Genomic DNA, 24,538 nt, shown 5'->3' on the forward strand with positions numbered 1-24,538 from the left:
AGCAAAAACTGCGGCGGAACAGGTATATCGCAGTCACAGAATACCCGCATAGTTGGATCAATGTGTCAACAACTGGTATATTATAATAATACACACATATAATTATATGTCATAGATCAAATCATCATAATCCAAAAAACAAGATAATTCCCAAAACCACCAAGCATTAACATGACAATTATCATATAAATTACAGCATAATTATAACAGTAATTGGACATTAAATCATTTGGATTGAATAGTATTTTCTGCACGAGAGTCACTTCATAGCTTTTCCATAATGTACAGGACCACATAACTGCCACAATCTGCTCCACCTTGAAATATCGATATATACGAGAAAAATGTTTGACAGTATACAAAAAAAGAAAATAAAACAATATGATTAAAAAATGGGGACAATGAAAAATCCATCAACAATGGGAGAAGACTATATGAATGAGGCATAACTGATATTCTTATTGAGTCCAGATGGATGGACTGTACCAAGGGTCCATATCCATCTGGACTCAAGTTGGGCCATCTCTCAAGTTGGGATGTGTCATCATTGAAAACTATCCCCCGCCGCTTTAGGAAGTATCATAATTGCGATGGAGGTCTCCTTAGAGTCCACAGTATTGATATGCTTTACATGGGCATTCGTGGTATAGATATGTCCAGGAGGTTGGCCCAACTAGGAAAGCTTATAAGTCCAGGAAATATACTGTCCAGCAAGAAAGGGAATTTTGGACAAGGTATCGCTCTGTACAAGCGGCCCCTGGGACTAACAAAGGCAAAGACTCAGGGTATCAGGGTCATAGTGACACATCAGGACCATATGACCCTACCCTTTGGAAAATGCACGCAATCCCAACTTCTCCCCATACCCCTGTGGTACCTGCTGCTGGGAACAAAATGCAAACTATAATTCAGGGAAAGGAGAACGGTGTATTGTATGGAAGATGGCGAAGGAGAATGCATAACCTGGTATCCCCTGTTCATCAATTTGGCCATGCATAAAATGTACATTGTTTGTAACAACTGGTCTGGACTCATGATTGAAAGTGTCAAAGTGAGTGATACTGCACCGAGTGTAACAGAATGAACGATGGCGGTAACACACACAGGAATAATGTCGCACAATCTCAACACTGCAGTGTGCCGGGATGTCGAACACATGACACCCACCTACGGCTACCACCCTGGACATGTTTAAAAGAATCAACAACCTGATGTACTCGATGCGAAGGAAATGTTTTGGACTGCGTGAGGCAATCGTGGTCACACCACATTGACTGGTTTTATGACCCCCTCTGATCCCCCAATACTGTAAAACTGCACATTTTCGATTGAGGCCAGCCTAAGGCAAACCTGTGCAAGAAACATTCTGCTGTGGGGATGTTGTTTGGCAGCAGGTACAGGGAAAATGGTCCAAGTCGAGGGGAATGGTGCGAAATACAGGGATATTCTTGAGTAAAACCTGTTTGTCTGTCAGTAATTTGAGACTGCGACGGAGGTTCACCTTCCAACAAGACAGTGACCCAAAGCATACTGCTAAAGCAACATTCGAGTGGTTTAAGGGGAAACATGTAAATGTTTTGGAGTGGCCTAGTCAAAGCCCAGCCTTAATCCAATTTAGAATCTGTGGTCAGACTTGAAGATCGCTGTTCACCAGAGGAAACTATCTAAGGCCTCTTTCACACATCCGTGTCTCCGGTACGTGTGGTGACAGTTTTCACATGTACCGGAGACACTGACACACATAGACCCATTGAAATGAATGGGTCTGTACACATGTCCGTGTGTTTCCACGGACCGTGTGACATGTGCTCTACACGTAGACATGTCCGTTTCTTACCGTCAGCATGGGCGGCAAAATGTCCTGCACACGGAGAACACAAATTGATGTCATCCGTGTGACACGCATCGGCCCCGGGGAAGAAGCGCTACAGTAAACTCTCATTTTTCACCCCTGCTCGGGCAGCGATCAGAGCGAGTAGAGGAGAATGATGAGAGTTATATTAAAGTCCGAATGATGACAGCAGGTGGGAGCATTTGGGACTCTTACTCCCATCATCCGACACCTGCTGTCGCTATAGCTCACAGCTGGGGGCTGGTATTCTCAGGCTGGTAAGGAGCCATTATATAGGCCCCCCCAGCCTAAAAACAGCAGCCCTGCACCTGCTGCCGGGGAACAGCGCTTCCTGTAGCGCTTCTTACCCGGTGCTGATGCGTGTCACACGGAGGACATCAATATGTGTTCTCCATGTGCGGGACGTTTTGCCATCCGTGTTGACGGTAAAAAACAGACATTAACAGAAGAGAAAATAATGCCCTTGGGGATATATTTAAAAATTCACAGAAGAATCCCCAAAATTCAAAAAGATAAAAATTAACTTTTATTAATCCAGTTTATAAAACGACCACATATGTGCACTACTTAAACCATCACCACAACAACAGCATACTATAGGAAAGGCCAGGGTGGTGCCTGGCCCTACACTTCATTTTGTGCACCCTACCTACCCTATCACCTGCGCATTGGCGCCCCCGCTCCTCGTAGACTCTCCCTGCTACCCCTACCGGGCCCTGCTGGGATGGGGAATAGAATATATAAATCATACATACGGTGCCCCACTAAGAGAGTCTTGAGTCAACATAGGTAAATTGGCAGACCTGTACTCATGCCTGTCTGTTCCTTCCTGTCAGCGGGGGTTGGCACCCTCTTGTGACACGCAATTGGCGCCCCCGCTCCACGACGACTGTCCTCTGATCTGACCCTTATTAAACAGATGAGGCCCAGAAAAAAAGGTTAAGGTGCTATAGTGCTTTAAAGTGTCAAAAAGTATATACCCATAAGTTGTTTATACATGTCAGGGGTGCCCTTAAGGCTTCTTTCACACTAGCGTCGGGCTCGGTCCGTCGCAGTGCGTCGGGCCGAGGTCCCTGTTATGACCCCAATGGCGAGGGTCTCAGAGATATCAGCAAGTCTGCAAAGTACAAAAATCCAGCTCATAGGGCAGTGGTAACTGGGTTGACCATATATCTACTCCTAACGCCAACCCTAGAAGTAGCCGGGGAACATGCCTACGTTGGTCGCTAGATGTCTCGCGCCAGCCGGAGAGCTAACTACCCCTAGAAGAGGAAAACAAAGACCTCTCTTGCCTCCAGAGAAAGGACCCCAAAAGTAGGATACAAGCCCCCCACAAATAATAACGGTGAGGTAAGAGGAAATGACAAACACAGAGATGAACTAGGTTTAGCACAGAGAGGCCCACTTACTAATAGCAGAATATAGTAAGATAACTTATATGGTCAACAAAAACCCTATCAAAAATCCACGCTGGAGATTCAAGAACCCCCGAACCGTCTAACGGCCCGGGGGGAGAACACCAGCCGCCCTAGAGCTTCCAGCAAGGTCAGGATACAGATAATATACAAGCTGGACAAAAAATGCAAACAATAACGAATTGCAAAAAAGCAGACTTAGCTTAATCAAGCAGGAACCAGGATCAGTAGACAAGAGCACTACAGATTAGCTCTGATATCAACGTTGCCAGGCATTGAACTGAAGGTCCAGGGAGCTTATATAGCAACACCCCTGACCTAACGACCCAGGTGAGAATAAAAGGAATGACTGACAAACCCAGAGTCAAATCACTAGTAGCCACTAGAGGGAGCCAAAAAGTAAATTCACAACAGTACCCCCCCTTAGTGAGGGGTCACCGAACCCTCACCAAGACCACCAGGGCGATCAGGATGAGCGGCGTGAAAGGCACGAACTAAATCGGCCGCATGCACATCAGAGGCGACCACCCAGGAATTATCCTCCTGACCATAGCCCTTCCACTTGACCAGGTACTGAAGCCTCCGCCTGGAGAGACGAGAATCTAAGATCTTCTCCACCACGTACTCCAACTCGCCCTCAACCAACACCGGAGCAGGAGGCTCAGCAGAAGGAACCACAGGCACAACGTACCGCCGCAACAAGGACCTATGAAATACGTTGTGAATGGCAAACGACACCGGAAGATCCAGGCGAAAGGATACAGGATTAAGGATCTCCAATATCTTGTAAGGACCAATGAATCGAGGCTTAAATTTGGGAGAGGAGACCTTCATAGGAACAAATCGAGAAGACAGCCATACCAAATCCCCAACACGAAGTCGGGGACCCACACCGCGGCGGCGGTTGGCAAAACGCTGAGCCTTCTCCTGTGACAACTTCAAGTTGTCCACCACATGATTCCAGATCCGCTGCAACCTATCCACCACAGAATCCACCCCAGGACAGTCAGAAGGCTCCACATGTCCCGAGGAAAAATGAGGGTGGAAACCAGAGTTGCAGAAAAATGGCGAAACCAAGGTGGCAGAACTAGCCCGATTATTAAGGGCAAATTCAGCCAACGGCAAGAAGGTCACCCAATCATCCTGATCAGAAGAGACAAAACACCTCAAATACGCCTCCAGAGTCTGATTAGTTCGTTCCGTTTGTCCGTTAGTCTGTGGATGAAAAGCGGACGAAAACGACAAATCTATGCCCATCCTACCACAAAAGGATCGCCAGAACCTGGAAACAAACTGGGATCCTCTGTCCGACACAATATTCTCAGGAATGCCGTGCAAACGAACCACGTTCTGGAAGAACACAGGAACCAAATCAGAAGAGGAAGGCAGTTTGGGCAAAGGAACCAGATGGACCATCTTGGAGAAACGATCACATATCACCCAGATGACAGACATGCCCTGAGACACCGGAAGATCCGAAATGAAATCCATAGAGATGTGTGTCCAAGGTCTCTTCGGGACAGGCAAGGGCAAGAGCAACCCGCTGGCACGAGAACAGCAAGGCTTAGCTCGAGCACAAGTACCACAGGACTGCACAAATGACCGCACATCTCTTGACAAGGAAGGCCACCAAAAGGACCTGGCCACCAGATCTCTGGTGCCAAAAATTCCCGGGTGCCCTGCCAACACTGAGGAATGAACCTCGGAAATGACTCTGCTGGTCCATTTAGCAGGCACAAACAATCTGTCAGGTGGACAAGAGTCAGGCCTACCAGCCTGAAATCTCTGCAACACACGTCGCAGATCTGGAGAAATAGCTGACAGGATAACTCCTTCCTTAAGAATACCCACAGGTTCAGCGACTCCAGGAGCATCAGGCACAAAGCTCCTAGACAGAGCATCGGCCTTCACATTCTTAGAACCTGGTAAATACGAAACCACAAAGTCAAAACGGGAGAAAAACAATGACCAGCGGGCCTGTCTAGGATTCAGGCGTTTAGCAGACTCGAGGTACATCAGATTTTTATGATCAGTCAAGACCACCACACGATGCTTAGCACCCTCTAGCCAATGACGCCACTCCTCAAATGCCCACTTCATGGCCAACAACTCCCGATTGCCCACATCATAATTTCGCTCTGCCGGCGAAAACTTCCTAGAGAAAAAGGCACAAGGTCTCATAGTAGAGCAACCAGGGCCTCTCTGCAACAAAACGGCCCCTGCCCCAATCTCCGAAGCATCCACTTCAACCTGAAAGGGAAGTGAGACATCAGGCTGGCACAAAACAGGCGCTGAAGTAAACCGGCGCTTCAACTCCTGGAAAGCCTCCACGGCAGCAGGAGCCCAGTTAGCCACATCAGAGCCTTTCTTGGTCATATCCGTCAACGGTTTAACAACGCTAGAAAAATTAGCGATAAAACAACGGTAGAAGTTAGCGAAACCCAAGAACTTCTGAAGACTCTTAACTGACGAGGGTTGAGTCCAATCATGAATAGCTCGAACCTTGACTGGGTCCATCTCCACAGCAGAAGGGGAAAAAATGAACCCTAAAAAGGGAACCTTCTGTACACCAAAGAGACACTTTGAGCCTTTAACAAACAAAGAATTTTCACGCAAAATCTTGAAAACCATCCTGACCTGTTCCACATGCGAGTCCCAATCATCAGAAAAAACCAGAATATCATCCAGATAAACGATCAAAAATTTATCCAGATACTTCCGGAAAATGTCATGCATAAAGGACTGAAAAACTGAAGGTGCATTAGAGAGCCCAAATGGCATCACCAAGTACTCAAAATGACCTTCGGGCGTATTGAATGCGGTTTTCCATTCATCTCCTTGCTTAATGCGCACAAGGTTGTACGCACCACGAAGGTCTATCTTGGTGAACCACTTGGCACCTTTAATCCGGGCAAACAAGTCTGACAACAACGGCAAAGGATACTGAAATTTGACAGTGATCTTATTCAAAAGCCGATAGTCAATACAAGGCCTCAAAGATCCGTCCTTTTTAGCCACAAAAAAGAATCCCGCACCAAGAGGGGAAGAAGAAGGACGGATATGCCCCTTCTCCAGAGACTCCTTGATATATGAACGCATCGCGGTATGTTCAGGTACCGACAGATTAAACAGTCTTCCCTTAGGAAACTTACTGCCTGGAATCAAATCTATTGCACAGTCACATTCCCTATGAGGAGGCAATGCACTTGACCTAGACTCGCTGAAGACATCCTGATAATCAGACAAATACGCCGGAACTTCCGAAGGCGTAGAAGTAGCAATAGACACGGGCAGGGAATCTCCATGAATTCCATGACAGCCCCAACTTGACACTGACATTGCCTTCCAGTCCAAGACTGGATTATGGGTCTGTAACCATGGCAACCCCAAAACAACCAAATCATGCATCTTATGCAGAACAAGAAAACGTATCACCTCCCGATGTTCAGGAGTAATGCACATGGTAACCTGTGTCCAAAACTGCGGCTTATTTTCTGCCAATGGCGTAGCGTCAATACCCCTAAGAGGGATAGGATTTTCTAATGGCTCAAGAACAAAACCGCAACGCTTGGCAAATGACAGATCCATAAGACTCAGGGCAGCACCTGAATCTACAAACGCCACAACAGGATACGATGACAGTGAGCAAATCAAAGTTACAGATAGAATGAACTTAGGTTGCAAATTACCAATGGCGACAGGACTAACAACCTTAGTAAGACGCTTAGAGCATGCTGAGATAACATGTGCAGAATCACCACAGTAGTAACACAAGCCATTCTGGCGTCTATGAATTTTCCGCTCATTTCTAGTCAGGATTCTATCACATTGCATTAAATCAGGTGCCTGTTCAGATAACACCATGAGGGAATTTGCGGTTTTGCGCTCCCGCAACCGCCGGTCAATTTGAATCGCCAGGGCCATGGAATCATTCAGACCTGTGGGAATGGGAAAACCCACCATCACATTCTTAATGGCTTCAGAAAGGCCATTTCTAAAATTTGCAGCCAATGCACACTCGTTCCACTGGGTCAGCACGGACCATTTCCGAAATTTTTGGCAATACACCTCAGCCTCGTCCTGGCCCTGAGACATAGCCAGCAAGGCTTTTTCTGCCTGAATCTCAAGATTGGGTTCCTCATAAAGCAAACCGAGCGCCAGGAAAAACGCATCAATATCAGCCAATGCCGGATCTCCTGGCGCCAGCGAGAAAGCCCAATCCTGAGGGTCGCCCCGTAAAAAAGAAATAACAATTTTCACTTGCTGAGCGGAGTCTCCAGAGGAACAGGGTCTCAGGGACAAAAACAATTTACAATTATTCCTGAAATTTCTAAACTTAAATCGGTCTCCGGGAAACAGTTCAGGAATCGGTATCTTAGGTTCTGACATAGGATTTCTGGTAACATAATCTTGTATGCCCTGCACACGAGCAGCAAGCTGGTCCACACTTGTAATCAAGGTCTGGACATTCATGTCTGCAGCAATCACAAGCCACTCAAAGGTAAAGGGGAAAAGAAAAAAAAAAAAAAAAAAAGAGAGAGAAAAAAAACTCAGAACTTTCTTTCTTATAATCCCACTTCTGCAATGCATTTAACATTTAGTACCGGCCTGGCAAACTGTTATGACCCCAATGGCGAGGGTCTCAGAGATATCAGCAAGTCTGCAAAGTACAAAAATCCAGCTCATAGGGCAGTGGTAACTGGGTTGACCATATATCTACTCCTAACGCCAACCCTAGAAGTAGCCGGGGAACATGCCTACGTTGGTCGCTAGATGTCTCGCGCCAGCCGGAGAGCTAACTACCCCTAGAAGAGGAAAACAAAGACCTCTCTTGCCTCCAGAGAAAGGACCCCAAAAGTAGGATACAAGCCCCCCACAAATAATAACGGTGAGGTAAGAGGAAATGACAAACACAGAGATGAACTAGGTTTAGCACAGAGAGGCCCACTTACTAATAGCAGAATATAGTAAGATAACTTATATGGTCAACAAAAACCCTATCAAAAATCCACGCTGGAGATTCAAGAACCCCCGAACCGTCTAACGGCCCGGGGGGAGAACACCAGCCGCCCTAGAGCTTCCAGCAAGGTCAGGATACAGATAATATACAAGCTGGACAAAAAATGCAAACAATAGCGAATTGCAAAAAGCAAAAAAGCAGACTTAGCTTAATCAAGCAGGAACCAGGATCAGTAGACAAGAGCACTACAGATTAGCTCTGATATCAACGTTGCCAGGCATTGAACTGAAGGTCCAGGGAGCTTATATAGCAACACCCCTGACCTAACGACCCAGGTGAGAATAAAAGGAATGACTGACAAACCCAGAGTCAAATCACTAGTAGCCACTAGAGGGAGCCAAAAAGTAAATTCACAACATGTCCCCGACGCTAGTGTGACGCCCGGGAGACCGAGGTACCCAGCACCAGATCAATGAGGTCCATCTCTTGAGGGGGATGTCACTAGTGGCTTGACCCGGTGCTGTGGCCTCAGGCGATGCACAATGTAAGGGATATCATGAAGGAACAGACACTTACTTGATTAGCAGCAGGTCCTCTCAGCTGTGATGACCCCGATCCTGGATCGACGGCTATTGTCCAAATGAAAGACTGTGGCGCTGAAACGTTTAACCAGTTTACTTCAACAAAGAGGGATTTGCAACCAATACTGTCACCGGAGTCTGTATAAGAACTCTGAATTACTTTGACCCTGTCAGGATTTCCACCTCTTATTATGCGCAGTTTCTGTATGGCCCTGCTGCTGTTTGTGAACTGGCTGCCGACCCAATCTGTCTCTTCTGTACTCTGGTTCGACGGACAACCCGAGTCCTTTTTTTTGTCGGCTTACCTCCTCTGGGAGTACCGCTGAACTCTGTGTCTGTTGCTGCGTCTTACCCTGGTGAAGCTGATATCACCTCACTTCCTTCCGGTTGCTGTATTATATATAATGAATATAGCCAGGGATCCGGTATCCGTCTCTGCGCCTGTTCTGGGTAGAGGTTATTGCTACCCGGTTCTCACAATGTCCTTTTTCTCTATTCCTCTTTTCCTACTATGGGTATTACGGGCCTATAATCCGTTATAGGGCTGTTAGGAGTCCAGTTATACGACCTCTCACTTTCAGCTCCTCAGCCCAACTGCCAGTCCTTTTCTCAGACCAGAATAGATCAAGGGGAGTCTCTGGAGCTCCCCCTTCTGGCCGGAGATGGTAGTGCAGTCTTGCTATTTTAGTATTTGTATTTGGTGTCAATAACTATTTTTGTGGCAAATACCCCTAGGGGCGCCACATTCCCCCTTAGTTAAGAACAGTACTCCGGGACTGTGGGACGATAACATTTTGAAATAACAATTGATATGTACAGAGTCTTAAAAATGAAAAGTTACAAAAACCACTCGAAGAAGCAAAAAAATGGAATTCTGTAAAAAGTCACTTCAAATTGCGTCCATTAAAACAGTTCTATCCTTGAAGGTACTAAGAAGCAAAGTTCACAAAGCAGTCTTTCCGGAGCTTTGATTTAGTGTTTCCGGGCTGATAAAAAGTTCAAGAATATATAAGAAGTTCATACAGGTAAGTCTCTGTAGGTACTGGGCTTAAACGTTACAGAACGATAACGATGACTATAGTCTTATAGTTGGTAATCCGCATACCTGGCCGGTAATTGACCCTGGGTACTACGCTGGGATCTACGTGATAGCGGTGTCTCTTTATGTGGTGTACTTCTGTCTACTGCGGATATAGTATCTGCCCTCTCTGCTAAAGATAATTCCACCACTATGGGGTTGGCAAGTCCACCGTGAATGGGATCACTCTGATCAGGAATCTGTTCTTCCTGACCTGGAACCTCTTGTAGTACGGGGTCAGCCTCTTCCTGTCTTGGGACTTCTAATATTGGGTTCGGTGTTGGATAAAAGGCCACCATGGGAACCACTACTGCACCATGGTATGTTAGTAGGGTTTTGGGAAAGTCTCCTATACAGGTGTGATACATTTCCTCCTCTTTTTCCTTTACTGGTTGAACCTGTTTAGGTTGAATAACTTCTGATTCTGGCTGGACAACTTCTGGCTCTTTCAACGTTTCCGGACATAATTTAAGATTGTCTCTTGACACTAGTACAGATGTTAAACCTCTGTTTTTGCTAATGAGACACATTTTAGGATTATCCATTCTTGTTGGTAAAACTGTGTAGGGTACGGCTTCCCATTGATTATCCAGTTTATTGGTTCGACGATTCCTCTTGAGTACTTGGTCACCCGGTCTTAATGGAGTTGCTAGAGCATTCTGGTTGAAAGTTCGCTCTTGTCTTTCTCTGGTTTGCTGGAGGCTTCTTTCCACACTCTCTTGCACTTGGCGATACTGCTTTTGCCGTACGACATCCCAATTGGAGTCTTGAACTTCTGCGTCTGGTTTCAGAATTCCCATTTCTAGATCGATTGGTAATTGGCCGGGTCTTGCACGCATAAGATAAGCTGGGGTGCAGTTCGTAGAGCTCACCGGGACATGATTATACAGATCCACCAAGTCAGGCAATTTCTCTGGCCATTGATTCCTTTCCGTTTCAGGTAAAGTTTTTAGTAGGTCTATCACAATATGGTTCATCTTCTCACATAAGCCGTTTGTTTGCGGATGATAGTCCGTCGTCCGGATCTTTTTGCAACCATACATATTACAGAATTCTCTGAAGATCTCTGATTCAAAGGCTGTACCCTGGTCAGTGAGAACCTGTTCCGGATATCCATGGGGTCTACAAAAGTACGTTTGGAACGCTTTGGTTGCTGTTTTTGCAGTCAGATCTTTTACAGGTACTACTACCAAGAAGCGCGAATAATGGTCCACGATGGTCAAGGCATAGATGTAACCAGACCGGCTCGGTGTCAACTTCACGTGGTCTATGGCTACCAGTTCAAGTGGTTGTTTGGTGATTATGGGCTGCAGTGGTGCTCTTTGGCTCTTTTGATCGTTCCTTCTGAGGTTGCACGGGCCACAGTTTCTACACCACTGTTCGATTGATTTTCTCATCCCGACCCAATAAAATCTTTCTCTCAGAAGTACTTCTAGCTTTTTCCAACCAAAGTGACCAGCACCATTGTGGTAAGCCTCGAGGACCATCCTCACATCTTGTTTAGGCACGATAATCTGCCAAACCAATTCATGTGTTTTCGGATTGGTGTATCTTCTACAGAGTTTCCCTTGATACAGGAACATTTTGCCTCTCTCTTTCCAGAGTTGATGCGTCTCTTCTGGGGCATCCTCATCGGGATATGCACTTTGCTCAGTCAATAGTTCCTTTACTAGCTTCACAGCCGGATTGCTATCTTGGGTGTCAGCCCATCTATGGTGTGCTAACGGATTAAAATTCACTTCTTGTTGTTTCTGATAGGTATTTGACTGACGATGTTTTGCCTTGGGCTGATGAAAGGCTGGTAGTTCAATTTCTTCAAGCTCCCCCGTTTCTTCTTCTACATCTCTCAAGTGTGGCATCCGGGATAGGGCATCGGCATTTCCATTCTTACGACCTGCTCGATACTTGATCACGAAGTTGTAATTAGATAACCGGGCTATCCATCGCTGTTCTAACGCACCTAATTTAGCCGTGTCTAGATGGGTCAACGGATTGTTGTCAGTATAGACAATAAATTCTGCACCGGTCAAATAGTGTTTGAAACGTTCAATCACAGCCCAAACTACTGCCAGTAGCTCCAATTTGAAGGAGCTATAATTTTCAGAATTTCTTTCAGTAGGCCGGAGTTTTCTACTTGCAAAGGCGATGACTTTCTTCCGACCTTCTTGTTTTTGCGACAGCACCGCTCCCAATCCTACATTACTGGCATCGGTGTAGAGGATGAAAGGTTGATGGTAATCCGGATACGCTAGAACTTCTTCTCCGGTTAGTGCCTTCTTTAGTCGCTCAAAGGAGTATTCTCTTTCGTCGCCCCACTGAAAAGGAGGGTTTCGGTTCGAAGGTTTCTTCGTCTGCCCTACCAAAGCGTCTTGCAAGGGTGCTGCCAACTTGGTAAATCCTTTTATAAATCTGCGATAGTAACCCACCAATCCCAAGAATTGCCTCACTTCTTTTGCGTTGGTAGGTCTTGGCCAATCCCTTATGGCAGTTATTTTCTCGGGATCCGGTGCTACTCCCTCCGAACTCACGATGTGCCCTAAGTATTGTACCTTTGGCTTGAGAAGGTGACATTTGGATGGTTTGATTTTCATACCATACTTGGATAAGGCTTCGAACACCTCTGCCAGGTCTGTTAAGTGCTGTTCGTAAGTCTTTGAGTAGACGATCACATCATCTAGGTACAGGAGGACGGTCTCGAAGTTCTTGTGTCCAAGGCAACATTCCATCAGTCGCTGGAACGTACCGGATGCGTTGCAGAGTCCGAACGGCATGCGATTAAATTCGCTTAGACCCATTGGTGTGGTGAATGCCGTTTTTTTCTTTATCCTTCTCAGCCACATGGACTTGCCAATACCCGCTTGTTCAGTCTAAGGTGGAAAAATAATTAGCAGATTTCAAAGCAGTCAAGGACTCTTCTATCCTAGGCAAGGGATAGGCGTCTTTATGGGTGATGTTATTAATCCGCCGGTAGTCTACGCACATTCTCATGGTTCCGTCCTTTTTTTTGACAATCACCAGAGGGGCCGCCCAAGGGCTACAACTATCTCTTATTACCCCGGCCTGTTTCATCTCTCTCAGCATGTCCTTCGCGCATTGATAGTGAGCAGGCGGTATGGGTCTATATCTTTCTTTTATCGGGGGATGGTCACCGGTGGGGATTGTATGTTCCACCCCTTCTATCCGTCCGAAGTCCAATGGGTGTTTACTGAAGACCTGTTCATATTCCGTCACTAATCTATATACCCCTTGCCTTTGATGGGTAGGTGTTGAATCTACACCCACGTCTAGCTGTTGGCACCAATCCTCCGATTCTCCATCTGAGCCGTTATTTTCCACCTGACAGGTCGATTCTAAGGGCTCAACGGTTGTGATGGCATTGTTGTCAACAGTGTATAACTTTGCCACTGTAGCGTACCTTGGCAAAGTGACCTCTTCCTCTCCACAGTTCAAAAGTCGTACCGGCACCCGTCCCCGGTGTACCTCGACCACCCCTCGTGCCGTGAGTATAGTGGGCCTGCTGTCGGTGTATGCTGGTTCTATTAAGGCTTGATAGTCTCGTCCTTTAGTACCAATGGCCGCTCTACACCATACCAGCATTTCTGTTTTTGGTGGGATTACAATAGACGTTGGATCACTCACCCTCACACTGCCGATTTCTCCACCTGCAACTTCTATCTGTTGCCTTAACATTAATACTTTTATTTCCCTCCGGAGAACTCTCTGCTGGCAGGATCGGGCGGTTTCAGCAATTTGTTGTAAGACAGAAATAACTTCGGAAAAGCAGTTCTCTAACACATTCATTCCTATCAATACAGTTGGTTCACAGTTCTGTCGGTCAACATCAACGACAATTATACCCTGTTTCTTCAATTCTGCTTTACCAATCTTTTTGGTCATCTCCCTGAATCCTAGTTTCGGTACCAACTTACCATTACTGGCCCATATATCCAGTTCAACATCAGAGGGTCCTTTATCAATATCTACCTCAGCCCAGTACCTCTTATAAAGGATATATGGTATAGATGAAATCTGGGAACCTGTATCCAGCAAAGCGTTAAGGGGAAGTCCAGCACGATAGGGATGATGGGTCGTCCTCCGATGTACCTGTCGTGCCAGGGTGTTGGGCCTTGAAAATTCATTCCTGCGAAGCGGCCCGCATTCCCAGGGGGTTCCCGTTTAAATCACAATTTCGTGCAAAGTGGCCTGGCTGCTGGCAACGGCGGCAAATGGGCTGTCCATCCGGTTGGTAGCGGTCACGGGGTCGTCCTCTCCATGTCGGGTATCTCCAGGACCTCATCCATGGAACATCCTCTCTACGGTTTGCCAACTCCATCTTGGGTTCTCTCATCTCCTGCATGGTTTTAGCCATTGAAGCAACAACATCAGTTAAAGAGTCAAGCTTTTGCTGAAGAGCCTCATTAGTAATGGGCCCCAGGGACTTAGCACTGGCACTGGACGTAGCTGATGTCACTGGCATTCCCCGTTGCTGAAGTGCATCTGCCATGGGTTGTGTGAGATCCTGATCCCGAGGTGCCTCTGCCAGCTGGAGACGTATAGTGCTCTCTTTTAATTGGGCAAATGTCAATTCAGGGTTCTTAAAAACAAGCATGCTCACATGCCCCCAGTGAGAAGGGGTGTAGAGTCCCTCAATAAATTGATCTCTTAGCAGTTTATCGGCTCCTGTGTTAAAAATGGGTTCAGCCAGTGTAAGGGATTTAAGGGCTTCCTGCAGGTTTAAGGCAAAATCTCTCACGCCCTCATTAGCTTTTTGTTTGCAATTAAAGAATCGTACTTTAGCTTTGCTGCTGGCAGTGGTTTCAAATGTAGCTTTTAATCCAGCAAATATGCGTTCAACAGTACCTTTTAGATCAATTGCCCATGCCGTGACTTCTCGCTTAGCATGGCCACTTAACTGCATCATCAGGAGACTAACACGCTGAGCTTCACCCACGGGGAACATATCAAAATGAGCCAGCATCTTTTCCCTGAAACCGTCAAGGGTATTAGGTTCACCTTCATACATTGGAAGCCACGGGCCACCCTAGGTATATGGCATCAACACCGGCATGATGGGCACCACTCCTTGCACTGCTGCGCTGCCAGGCTCTCTATCGACACTCTGTCTTTCAGCTGCATTAGCGTCGCCGGGTGCTGCGGCGTCTCTGTGCTGCGACATACTGTACCCCCTTAGTTAATCCAGACCCCTCCGGTCCCAGCTTCCGTCTAGATAATGTAGATTCGTTCCTCTGTGCAGCAGGATGACAATGACACGCCCCCTGCTGCCTCTAACTGCCGCACGCTCTGTGATGGTGGATTTTGAAGTTTTTCAGTTAGACAGGGGCTTCGGTAATGACGTAGCTCGATTAACAGTTTTGTGCCTAACGGTTATGAGATGATTACATCAGGGGATGGCAGCCATTTTTACCCCATTATAACCAATGGAGAAAAGTCACTTTCAATAGTTTTCAATGGGGAACGGGATCCTCTTTAACAAAGTCAATTTCCAAGATTTTTCATCCAAACCTTCACAGCTTCAGACTCCAATTACGGCACACAATACCCGGTGTACGGGCTGGTCCAATCCTGTTCGTGACGCCAGTTGTGATGCCCGGGAGACCGAGGTACCCAGCACCAGATCAATGAGGTCCGTCTCTTGAGGGGGATGTCACTAGTGGCTTGACCCGGTGCTGTGGCCTCAAGCGATGCACAATGTAAGGGATATCATGAAGGAACAGACACTTACTTGATTAGCAGCAGGTCCTCTCAGCTGTGATGACCCCGATCCTGGATCGACGGCTATTGTCCAAATGAAAGACTGAGGCGCTGAAACGTTTAACCAGTTTACTTCAACAAAGAGGGATTTGCAACCAATACTGTCACCGGAGTCTGTATAAGATCTCTGAATTACTTTGACCCTGTCAGGATTTCCACCTCTTATTATGCGCAGTTTCTGTATGGCCCTGCTGCTGTTTGTGAACTGGCTGCCGACCCAATCTGTCTCTTCTGTACTCTGGTTCGACGGACAACCCGAGTCCTTTTTTTTGATGGCTTACCCCCTCTGGGAGTACCGCTGAACTCTGTGTCTGTTGCTGCGTCTTACCCTGGTTACTCAGCAGCTATTAATCCTTTACTGGACCATTCACAGTTTTCTTTTTTTCAGAACTGTAATGTAGCTGTAATAATCGGATGTTATACTGATGATCCGTATACTGGTGGTTCATATACCTGTGGTCGGTATACTGGTGGTCCGTATACTGATGGTCCGCATACTGATGGTCCATATACTGGTGGTCCGTATTATTGATGGTCCGTATACTGGTGGTCCATATACCTGTGGTCGGTATGCTGGTGGTCCGTATACTGATGGTCCGCATACTGGTGGTCCATATTATTGATGGTCCGTATACTGGTGGTCCATATACCTGTGGTCGGTATACTGGTGGTCCGTATACTGATGGTCCGCATACTGATGGTCCGTATACTGGTGGTCCGTATTATTGATGGTCCGTATACTGAAGGTCCGTATTACTGATGGTCTGTATACTGGTGGTCTGTAGACTGATGGTCTGTATACTGGTGGTCCGTATACTGATGGTCCGTATGCTGGTGATCTGTTTACTGATGGTCCGTATACTGGTCGTCCGTATTACTGATGGTCTGTATACTGGTGGTCTGTATACTGGTGGTCCGTATACTGATGGTCTGTATACTGGTGGTCCATATACTGTGGTCGGTATACTGGTGATCCGTATACTGGTGATCTGTATACTGATGGTCTGTATACTGATGGTCCGTATACTGGTAGTCCGTATACTGTGGTGTGGTTGGTATACTGATGGTCCGTATACTGGTGATCTGTATACTGGTGATCTGTATACTGATGGTCCGCATACTGGTGGTCCGTATACTGATGGTCTGTATACTGGTGGTCCATATACTGGTGGTCCATATACTGATGGTCCGTATACTGGTGGTCTGTATACTGATGGTCTGCATACTGGTGGTCCGTATACTGATGGTCTGTATACTGGTGGTCCATATACTGTGGTTGGTATACTGGTGGTCCGTATACTGGTGATCTGTATACTGATGGTCCGTATACTGATGGTCCGTATACTGGTAGTCCGTATACTGATGGTCCGTTTACTTGTGGTCCGTATACTGGTGATCTGTATACTGGTGATCTGTATACTGATGGTCTGTATACTGGTGGTCCATATACTGGTGGTCCATATACTGGTTGTCCGTATACTGGGGGTACATATACTGATGGTCCGTATACTGGTGGTCCGTATACTGATGGTCCGTATACTGGTGGTCCGTATACTGGTGGTCCGTATTACTGATGGTCCGTATACTGGTGGTCCGTATACTGATGGTCCGTATACTGGTGGTCCGTATACTGATGGTCTGTATACTGGTGGTCCGTATACTGATGGTCCGTATACTGGTGGTCCGTATACTGATGGTCCGTATTACTGATGGTCCGTATACTGGTGGTCCGTATACTGGTGGTCCATATACTGAAGGTCCGTATACTGGTGGTCCGTATTACTGATGGTCCGTATACTGGTGGTCCGTATACTGGTGGTCCGTATTACTGATGGTCCGTATACTGGTGGTCCGTATACTGATGGTCCGTATACTGGTGGTCCGTATACTGGTGGTCCGTATTACTGATGGTCCGTATACTGGTGGTCCGTATACTGATGGTCCGTATACTGGTGGTCAGTATACTGATGGTCCGCATTACTGATGGTCCGTATACTGGTGGTCCATATACTGAAGGTCCGTATACTGGTGGTCCGTATACTGATGGTCCGTATACTGGTGGTCCGTATACTGGTGGTCCGTATTACTGATGGTCTGTATACTGGTGGTCCGTATACTGATGGTCCGTATACTGGTGGTCCGTATACTGATGGTCTGTATACTGGTGGTCCGTATACTGATGGTCCGTATACTGGTGGTCCGTATACTGATGGTCCATATTACTGATGGTCCGTATACTGATGGTCCATATACTGAAGGTCCGTATACTGGTGGTCCGTATTACTGATGGTCCGTATACTGGTGGTCCGTTCACTGATGGCCTGTATACTGGTGGTCCGTATACTGGTGGTCCGTATACTGGTGGTCCATATACTGGTGGTCTGTATACTGATGGTCCGTATTACTGATGGTCCGTATACTGGTGGTCCATATACTGATGGTCCGTATACTGGTGGTCCGTATTACTGATGGTCCGTATACTGGTGGTCCGTATACTGGTGGTCCATATACTGATGGTCCATATACTGGTGGTCTGTATACTGATGGTCCGTATTACTGATGGTCCATATACTGGTGGTCCATATACTGATGGTCCGTATACTGGTGGTCCGTATTACTGATGGTCCGTATACTGGTGGTCCGTATACTGGTGGTCCGTATACTGGTGGTCCATATACTGGTGGTCTGTATACTGGTGGTCCATATACTGGTGGTCCGTATACTGGTGGTCCGTATACTGGTGGTCCGTATACCGGTGGTCCATATACTGGTGGTCCATATACTGGTGGACCATAAAATGATGGTCCGTATACTTGTGGTCTGCATGGCATGTTACATAGTTACATAGTTATTAAGGTTGAAGGAAGACTTTAAGTCCATCTAGTTCACCCCATAGCCTAACCTAACATGCCCTAACATGTTGATCCAGAGGAAGGCAAAAAAAACCCATGTGGTAAGAGTAAGCTCCACATTGGGGAAAAAAATTCCTTTCCGACTCCACATTCGGCAATCAGACTAGTTCTCTGGATCAACGCCCTATCAAGGAATCTAATATAAATAACCTGTAACATTATACTTTTCAAGAAAGGCATCCATTCCCCTCTTAAATTTAAGTAATGAATCACTCATTACAACATCATACGGCAGAGAGTTCCATAGTCTCACTGCTCTTACAGTAAAGAATCCGCGTCTGTTATTATGCTTAAACCTTCTTTCCTCCAGACGTAGAGGATGCCCCCTTGTCCCTGTCACCGGTCTATGATTAAAAAGATCATCAGAAAGGTCTTTGTACTGTCCCCTCATATATTTATACATTAACATAAGATCACCCCTTAGTCTTCGTTTTTCCAAACTAAATAGCCCCAAGTGTAATAACCTATCTTGGTATTGCAGACCCCCCAGTCCTCTAATAACCTTGGTCGCTCTTCTCTGCACCCGCTCCAGTTCAGCTATGTCTTTCTTATACACCGGAGACCAGAACTGTGCACAGTATTCTAAGTGTGGTCGCACTAGTGACTTGTATAGAGGTAAAATTATGTTCTCCTCATGAGCATCTATGCCTCTTTTAATGCATCCCATTATTTTATTTGCCTTTGTAGCAGCTGCCTGACACTGGCCACTGAATATGAGTTTGTCATCCACCCATACACCCAGGTCTTTTTCATTGACGGTTTTGCCCAGAGTTTTAGAATTAAGCACATAGTTATACAGCTTATTACTTCTACCCAAGTGCATGACCTTACATTTATCCCCATTAAAGCTCATTTGCCATTTATCAGCCCAAGCTTCTAGTTTACATAAATCATCCTGTAATATAAAATTGTCCTCCCCTGTATTGATTACCCTGCAGAGTTTAGTGTCATCTGCAAATATTGAAATTCTACTCTGAATGCCCCCTACAAGGTCATTAATAAATATGTTAAATAGAAGAGGGCCCAATACTGACCCCTGTGGTACCCCACTGCTAACCGCGACCCAGTCCGAGTGTGCTCCATTAATAACCACCCTTGTGATTTTTTTTCTCACACTGTCCAATTATGGAGTGAAATCACAGCATGCTGAATAATGCTGGAAAAATATACTCAGATCTGCACTGCGTCATTGAATAACATTGGCCCTAGAGCGATCCGACGAGCGAACCCATAATGAGACATTTTTTGCAGGTGTACTGCAGTGTGTAGTGCCAAATGCATACTGTGATGGCCTGTGTGCACACGGTAGATTTAGTGTATAGAATTCTGCAATCTAAAATCTGTTGTACAATCTCTACATGGGGGCATCTGTGCATGTGCATGGACTGCTGCAAGTCCTTATATAGAGACCTGAAACTTCTTCAACAAATCTGCTGTGTGTGAACATGTGTCACGTGCAATGTCTGCATTTTAAGTTACACAATATGTGGATTTAGGTGATATCGCTATTTTGTAATAAATATAAATGATGCACAGATACTAAAGCCTAGTGTATACAATCGGCATTTAAAGCATTAGAAAAGTGTTATACAAGCAGCGCCCCCTAGTGTGCGGAGCAGGAGAGGCCTGCAATCATAGTTGTTACAAAACCACATCTTATCCTACAAAACACAAAGATCCCCTGTCAGGCAGCCTCCAGACCCTGCCCCATATAGAGCCAGAGGAACCGGAGCTGACAGCGACGGCGGAGCCCGGGAGAGGTCTGTATGTGGCTTTGTGTTCTCTCTATATACTGTGTGTCCGCAGATCATTATATAAGGGGAACACACAATTGTACATGTCCTGATATACTGTATAGTGTTATTTCTCTGCCTGTACAGATCACTGAGGTGTCAGACGCCCGCCGAGAATAAGGTAAGGGAATGACCCTATAATATCCATAGTATAGCCTTTGGCAGGCTGGCTGATTTCATAGACTGCATGGATTTCGGACAGAATATTGGGATTTATGCCGGGGACTGACTCACATACCAGACATCACCAGTCCGGAAGGATCCCACAAACTTGTCAGGTTTCCGTCACTGTTTTGGCAATGTGGTGGAATCTGTGTCAGCGCCTCCGAAGGCAGATGTGGGCATAGCATTTAGTCATAATTTTTCCAATAATAGTGAATAGATTTTAAATAGTACATGTATTTTTCAGTAAGCAATGCGGAAGACTGTGAAACAAGCTTTATTTTCTTCTGAACTTCAAACACCTAAATGGACGGCGATGGAAACTACGGTACAGTCCGGTTTTCTTATATTTTTTCAAGTGGACCTGTAAAGGAAATGTATCGCCTATGTATATTTTGAAGATTATTCTTTTCTTTTAATCTATGTGTTTTTTTTAAATTATTTTCTGCTTGTAGATTTTTTTTAATTTTACCTTGATTACATGATAATGTTGGTAGCCATCTTGCCTGTGCTGCTGTTAACCACACATAAAGATATGCTTTACGGTACACATGGACCATAGACCGCAATAATCTGGAAATGACTCATTGACTTAAAGGGGTTGTCTTAGGCTACAAGTCTGCAGGGACTCTATGTGGCTGCAGACTTGTAAATCCTCACATCGTGCGCACTACATGCTGTTAGGATTCTCCAGTGCCGCAAGTGGGTGGTCATGTGACCGCAAGTGTGTGATTTGCATACTTCTGGCCACATTCCAACTAGACATCGATCAACACACTTGTATTTAGTGAGGCTGCGCTCATCTAGTTGGCACGTGCACGCATGTATGCAAATCACATACTTGTGGTAACGTGCCCGCATCTCCCAGCGCTGGCATCGTTGAATCCTGACAGTGCACAATGTGCGCGATGTGAGGATTCACAAGTCTGCAGCCTCATAGAGTATCTGCAGACTTGTAGCCAATGGCTGGACAACCCTTTAAGTGGTAATCTTTTCTAGGCATGCTTTCTGACCTGATAAAAATAATTCTGCAAGGATGGGTTGGAGGATGAACTGTGACAATCTTCTATTGTGAATGGTGGATCCGGCATTATTTACTGTAGGGAAGGACTGGGGCTAAAATTGAGCCTTGGCATTTGAAAGCACACAGGCCCATGCCGAAACCGTCCCCTTCACCCAGATTTGGGTCTTTATTACTTAAATTACCCTGCCTGCAAGAAATCAAGATTTACTACTATCTAGATTTCCAATATTACTGCTATATAAGATATAATAGTAATAATATTACAATATAACATATATAACCCCAGCATATACAGTAGTGATAATATTGCCATGGTAGTTATTAAAGAAGCACTCTTTATATTTTTTATTAAATGAGTGTATATGTGCATGTAGTATAGTATGAGTGTATTATTATACTCACCTACATCTGCCTTCTACAGGATCCAGTGCCGTTGTGCTCCTCTTCTCAGTGACGTCAGTGCTCTGCTGACTCTTTGAGTCACCCTGACCTCTGCGTGAGCTGGAAGTGGCTTTTACAATGTAAGCCTATGGAGCATTAGAAAGAAGCTATGAAAGAAGCTCCATAGGCTTACATTGTAATTGAGACTTCCGGCTCATGCATAGAGCAAACAGTGACCCAGATCATCGGAATTGTGGCGATGTCACTGAGAAGCGAAGCAGAACAGCGCTGGATCCCAGAGAGAGCAGCCATAGGTGAGTACAGTACAGGTCCTTCTCAAAAAATTAGCATATAGTGTTAAATTTCATTATTTACCATAATGTAATGATTACAATTAAACTTTCATATATTATAGATTCATTATCCACCAACTGAAATTTGTCAGGTCTTTTATTGTTTTAATACTGATGATTTTGGCATACAACTCCTGATAACCCAAAAAACCTGTCTCAATAAATTAGCATATTTCACCCGTCCAATCAAATAAAAGTGTTTTTTAATAACAAACAAAAAAACCATCAAATAATAATGTTCAGTTATGCACTCAATACTTGGTCGGGAATCCTTTGGCAGAAATGACTGCTTCAATGCGGCGTGGCATGGAGGCAATCAGCCTGTGACACTGCTGAGATGTTATGGAGGCCCAGGATGCTTCAATAGCGGCCTTAAGCTCATCCAGAGTGTTGGGTCTTGCGTCTCTCAACTTTCTCTTCACAATATCCCACAGATTCTCTATGGGGTTCAGGTCAGGAGAGTTGGCAGGCCAATTGAGCACAGTAATACCATGGTCAGTAAACCATTTACCAGTGGTTTTGGCACTGTGAGCAGGTGCCAGGTCGTGCTGAAAAATGAAATCTTCATCTCCATAAAGCATTTCAGCCGATGGAAGCATGAAGTGCTCCAAAATCTCCTGATAGCTAGCTGCATTGACCCTGCCCTTGATGAAACACAGTGGACCAACACCAGCAGCTGACATGGCACCCCACACCATCACTGACTGTGGGTACTTGACACTGGACTTCAGGCATTTTGGCATTTCCTTCTCCCCAGTCTTCCTCCAGACTCTGGCACCTTGATTTCCGAATGACATGCAAAATTTGCTTTCATCAGAAAAAAGTACTTGGGACCACTTAGCAACAGTCCAGTGCTGCTTCTCTGTAGCCCAGGTCAGGCGCTTCTGCCGCTGTTTATGGTTCAAAAGTGGCTTTACCTGGGGAATGCGGCACCTGTAGCCCATTTCCTGCACACGCCAGACTCAGTCCACTGCTTCCTCAGGTTCCCCAAGGTCTGGAATCGGTCCTTCTCCACAATCTTCCTCAGGGTCCGGTCACCTCTTCTCGTTGTACAGCGTTTTCTGCCACATTGTTTCCTTCCAACAGACTTACCATTGAGGTGCCTTGATACAGCACTCTGGGAACAGCCTATTTGTTGAGAAATTTCTTTCTGGGTCTTACCCTCTTGCTTGAGGGTGTCAATGATGGCCTTCTTGACATCTGTCAGGTCGCTAGTCTTACCCATGATGGGGGTTTTGAGTAATGAACCAGGCAGGGAGTTTTTAAAAGCCTCAGGTATCTTTTGCATGTGTTTAGAGTTAATTAGTTGATTCAGAAGATTAGGGTAATAGGTCGTTTAGAGAACCTTTTCTTGATATGCTAATTTATTGAGACAGGTTTTTTGGGTTATCAGGAGTTGTATGCCAAAATCATCAGTATTAAAACAATAAAAGACCTGACAAATTTCAGTTGGTGGATAATGAATCTATAATATATGAAAGTTTAATTGTAATCATTACATTATGGTAAATAATGAAATTTAACACTATATGCTAATTTTTTGAGAAGGACCTGTATATGATATACTCACACTACTCTACATGCATACATACACACATTTAATAAAAAAATAGATGGAAGTTCTTCTTTAACTCTAAAAATGTATGCAAACAATATATAATTTTCTGCTTATACATTACTAGGGATGAGTGAACCCAAACTGTAAAGTTCAGGGTCTGTACCGGACACCTACTGTCCAGTACCGAACCCCAGACATGGACTTCTTACTGTTCGACCGGTTTACTGTTTGGGTTTGTCAGACTAATAAAGCTTTTCCAGTGTGAGCATTTCCAGCACCATCACAGCCATGTTAGAAGAAAATTATTAAAAACAAGACTTGGGGTCCTCCCTATTTTTGATAACAAGCACAGGTAAGCTGACAGCTGCGGGCTGCAGCCCTCAGCTGTCTGCTTTATCTTGGCTGGTTATCAAAAATAGAGGGTCCTACATGCCTTTTTTTTTTAATTGTTTAAATAAATAATGTTAAAAAGCGGTATGCGGTCCACCCCATTTTTGATAACCAGCGAAGATAAAGCAGACAGCTGGGGGTTGGTATTCTCAGATTGAGAAGGTCCATGAATATTTGGCCCTCCACAGCCTAAAAATAGCAGCCCGCAGCCGCCCCAGAAAATATGCATCCATTAGATGCACCAATTCTGGCACTTTGCCCGGCTCTTCCCACTTACCCTGGTCCGTTGGCAAGTGGCGTAATATTT

At 45.5% G+C, this 24,538-nt stretch overlaps 1 protein-coding gene and 1 long non-coding RNA gene across 2 annotated transcripts in view; both read left to right on the plus strand.

Annotated features, from left to right (window-relative positions):
- The window catches only part of LOC143807584 (uncharacterized), a 1,151,218-nt gene that overhangs the window by 282,091 nt on the left and 844,589 nt on the right, over positions 1–24,538 (plus strand). The window lies entirely within an intron of this gene.
- Positions 20,256–24,538, plus strand: part of HEBP2 (heme binding protein 2) — a 32,317-nt gene continuing 28,034 nt past the window's right edge. The window contains exons 1-3 of the mRNA XM_077292814.1: positions 20,256–20,330; positions 20,451–20,484; positions 20,773–20,853. Of these exons, the coding sequence (XP_077148929.1) occupies positions 20,779–20,853 (75 nt within the window). The 5' untranslated portion in view covers positions 20,256–20,330; positions 20,451–20,484; positions 20,773–20,778. The remainder of the gene's footprint in view (positions 20,331–20,450; positions 20,485–20,772; positions 20,854–24,538) is intronic.

Source organism: Ranitomeya variabilis, chromosome 2 (genome assembly GCF_051348905.1).
Source record: "Ranitomeya variabilis isolate aRanVar5 chromosome 2, aRanVar5.hap1, whole genome shotgun sequence".
Lineage (NCBI taxonomy): Eukaryota > Metazoa > Chordata > Amphibia > Anura > Dendrobatidae > Ranitomeya > Ranitomeya variabilis.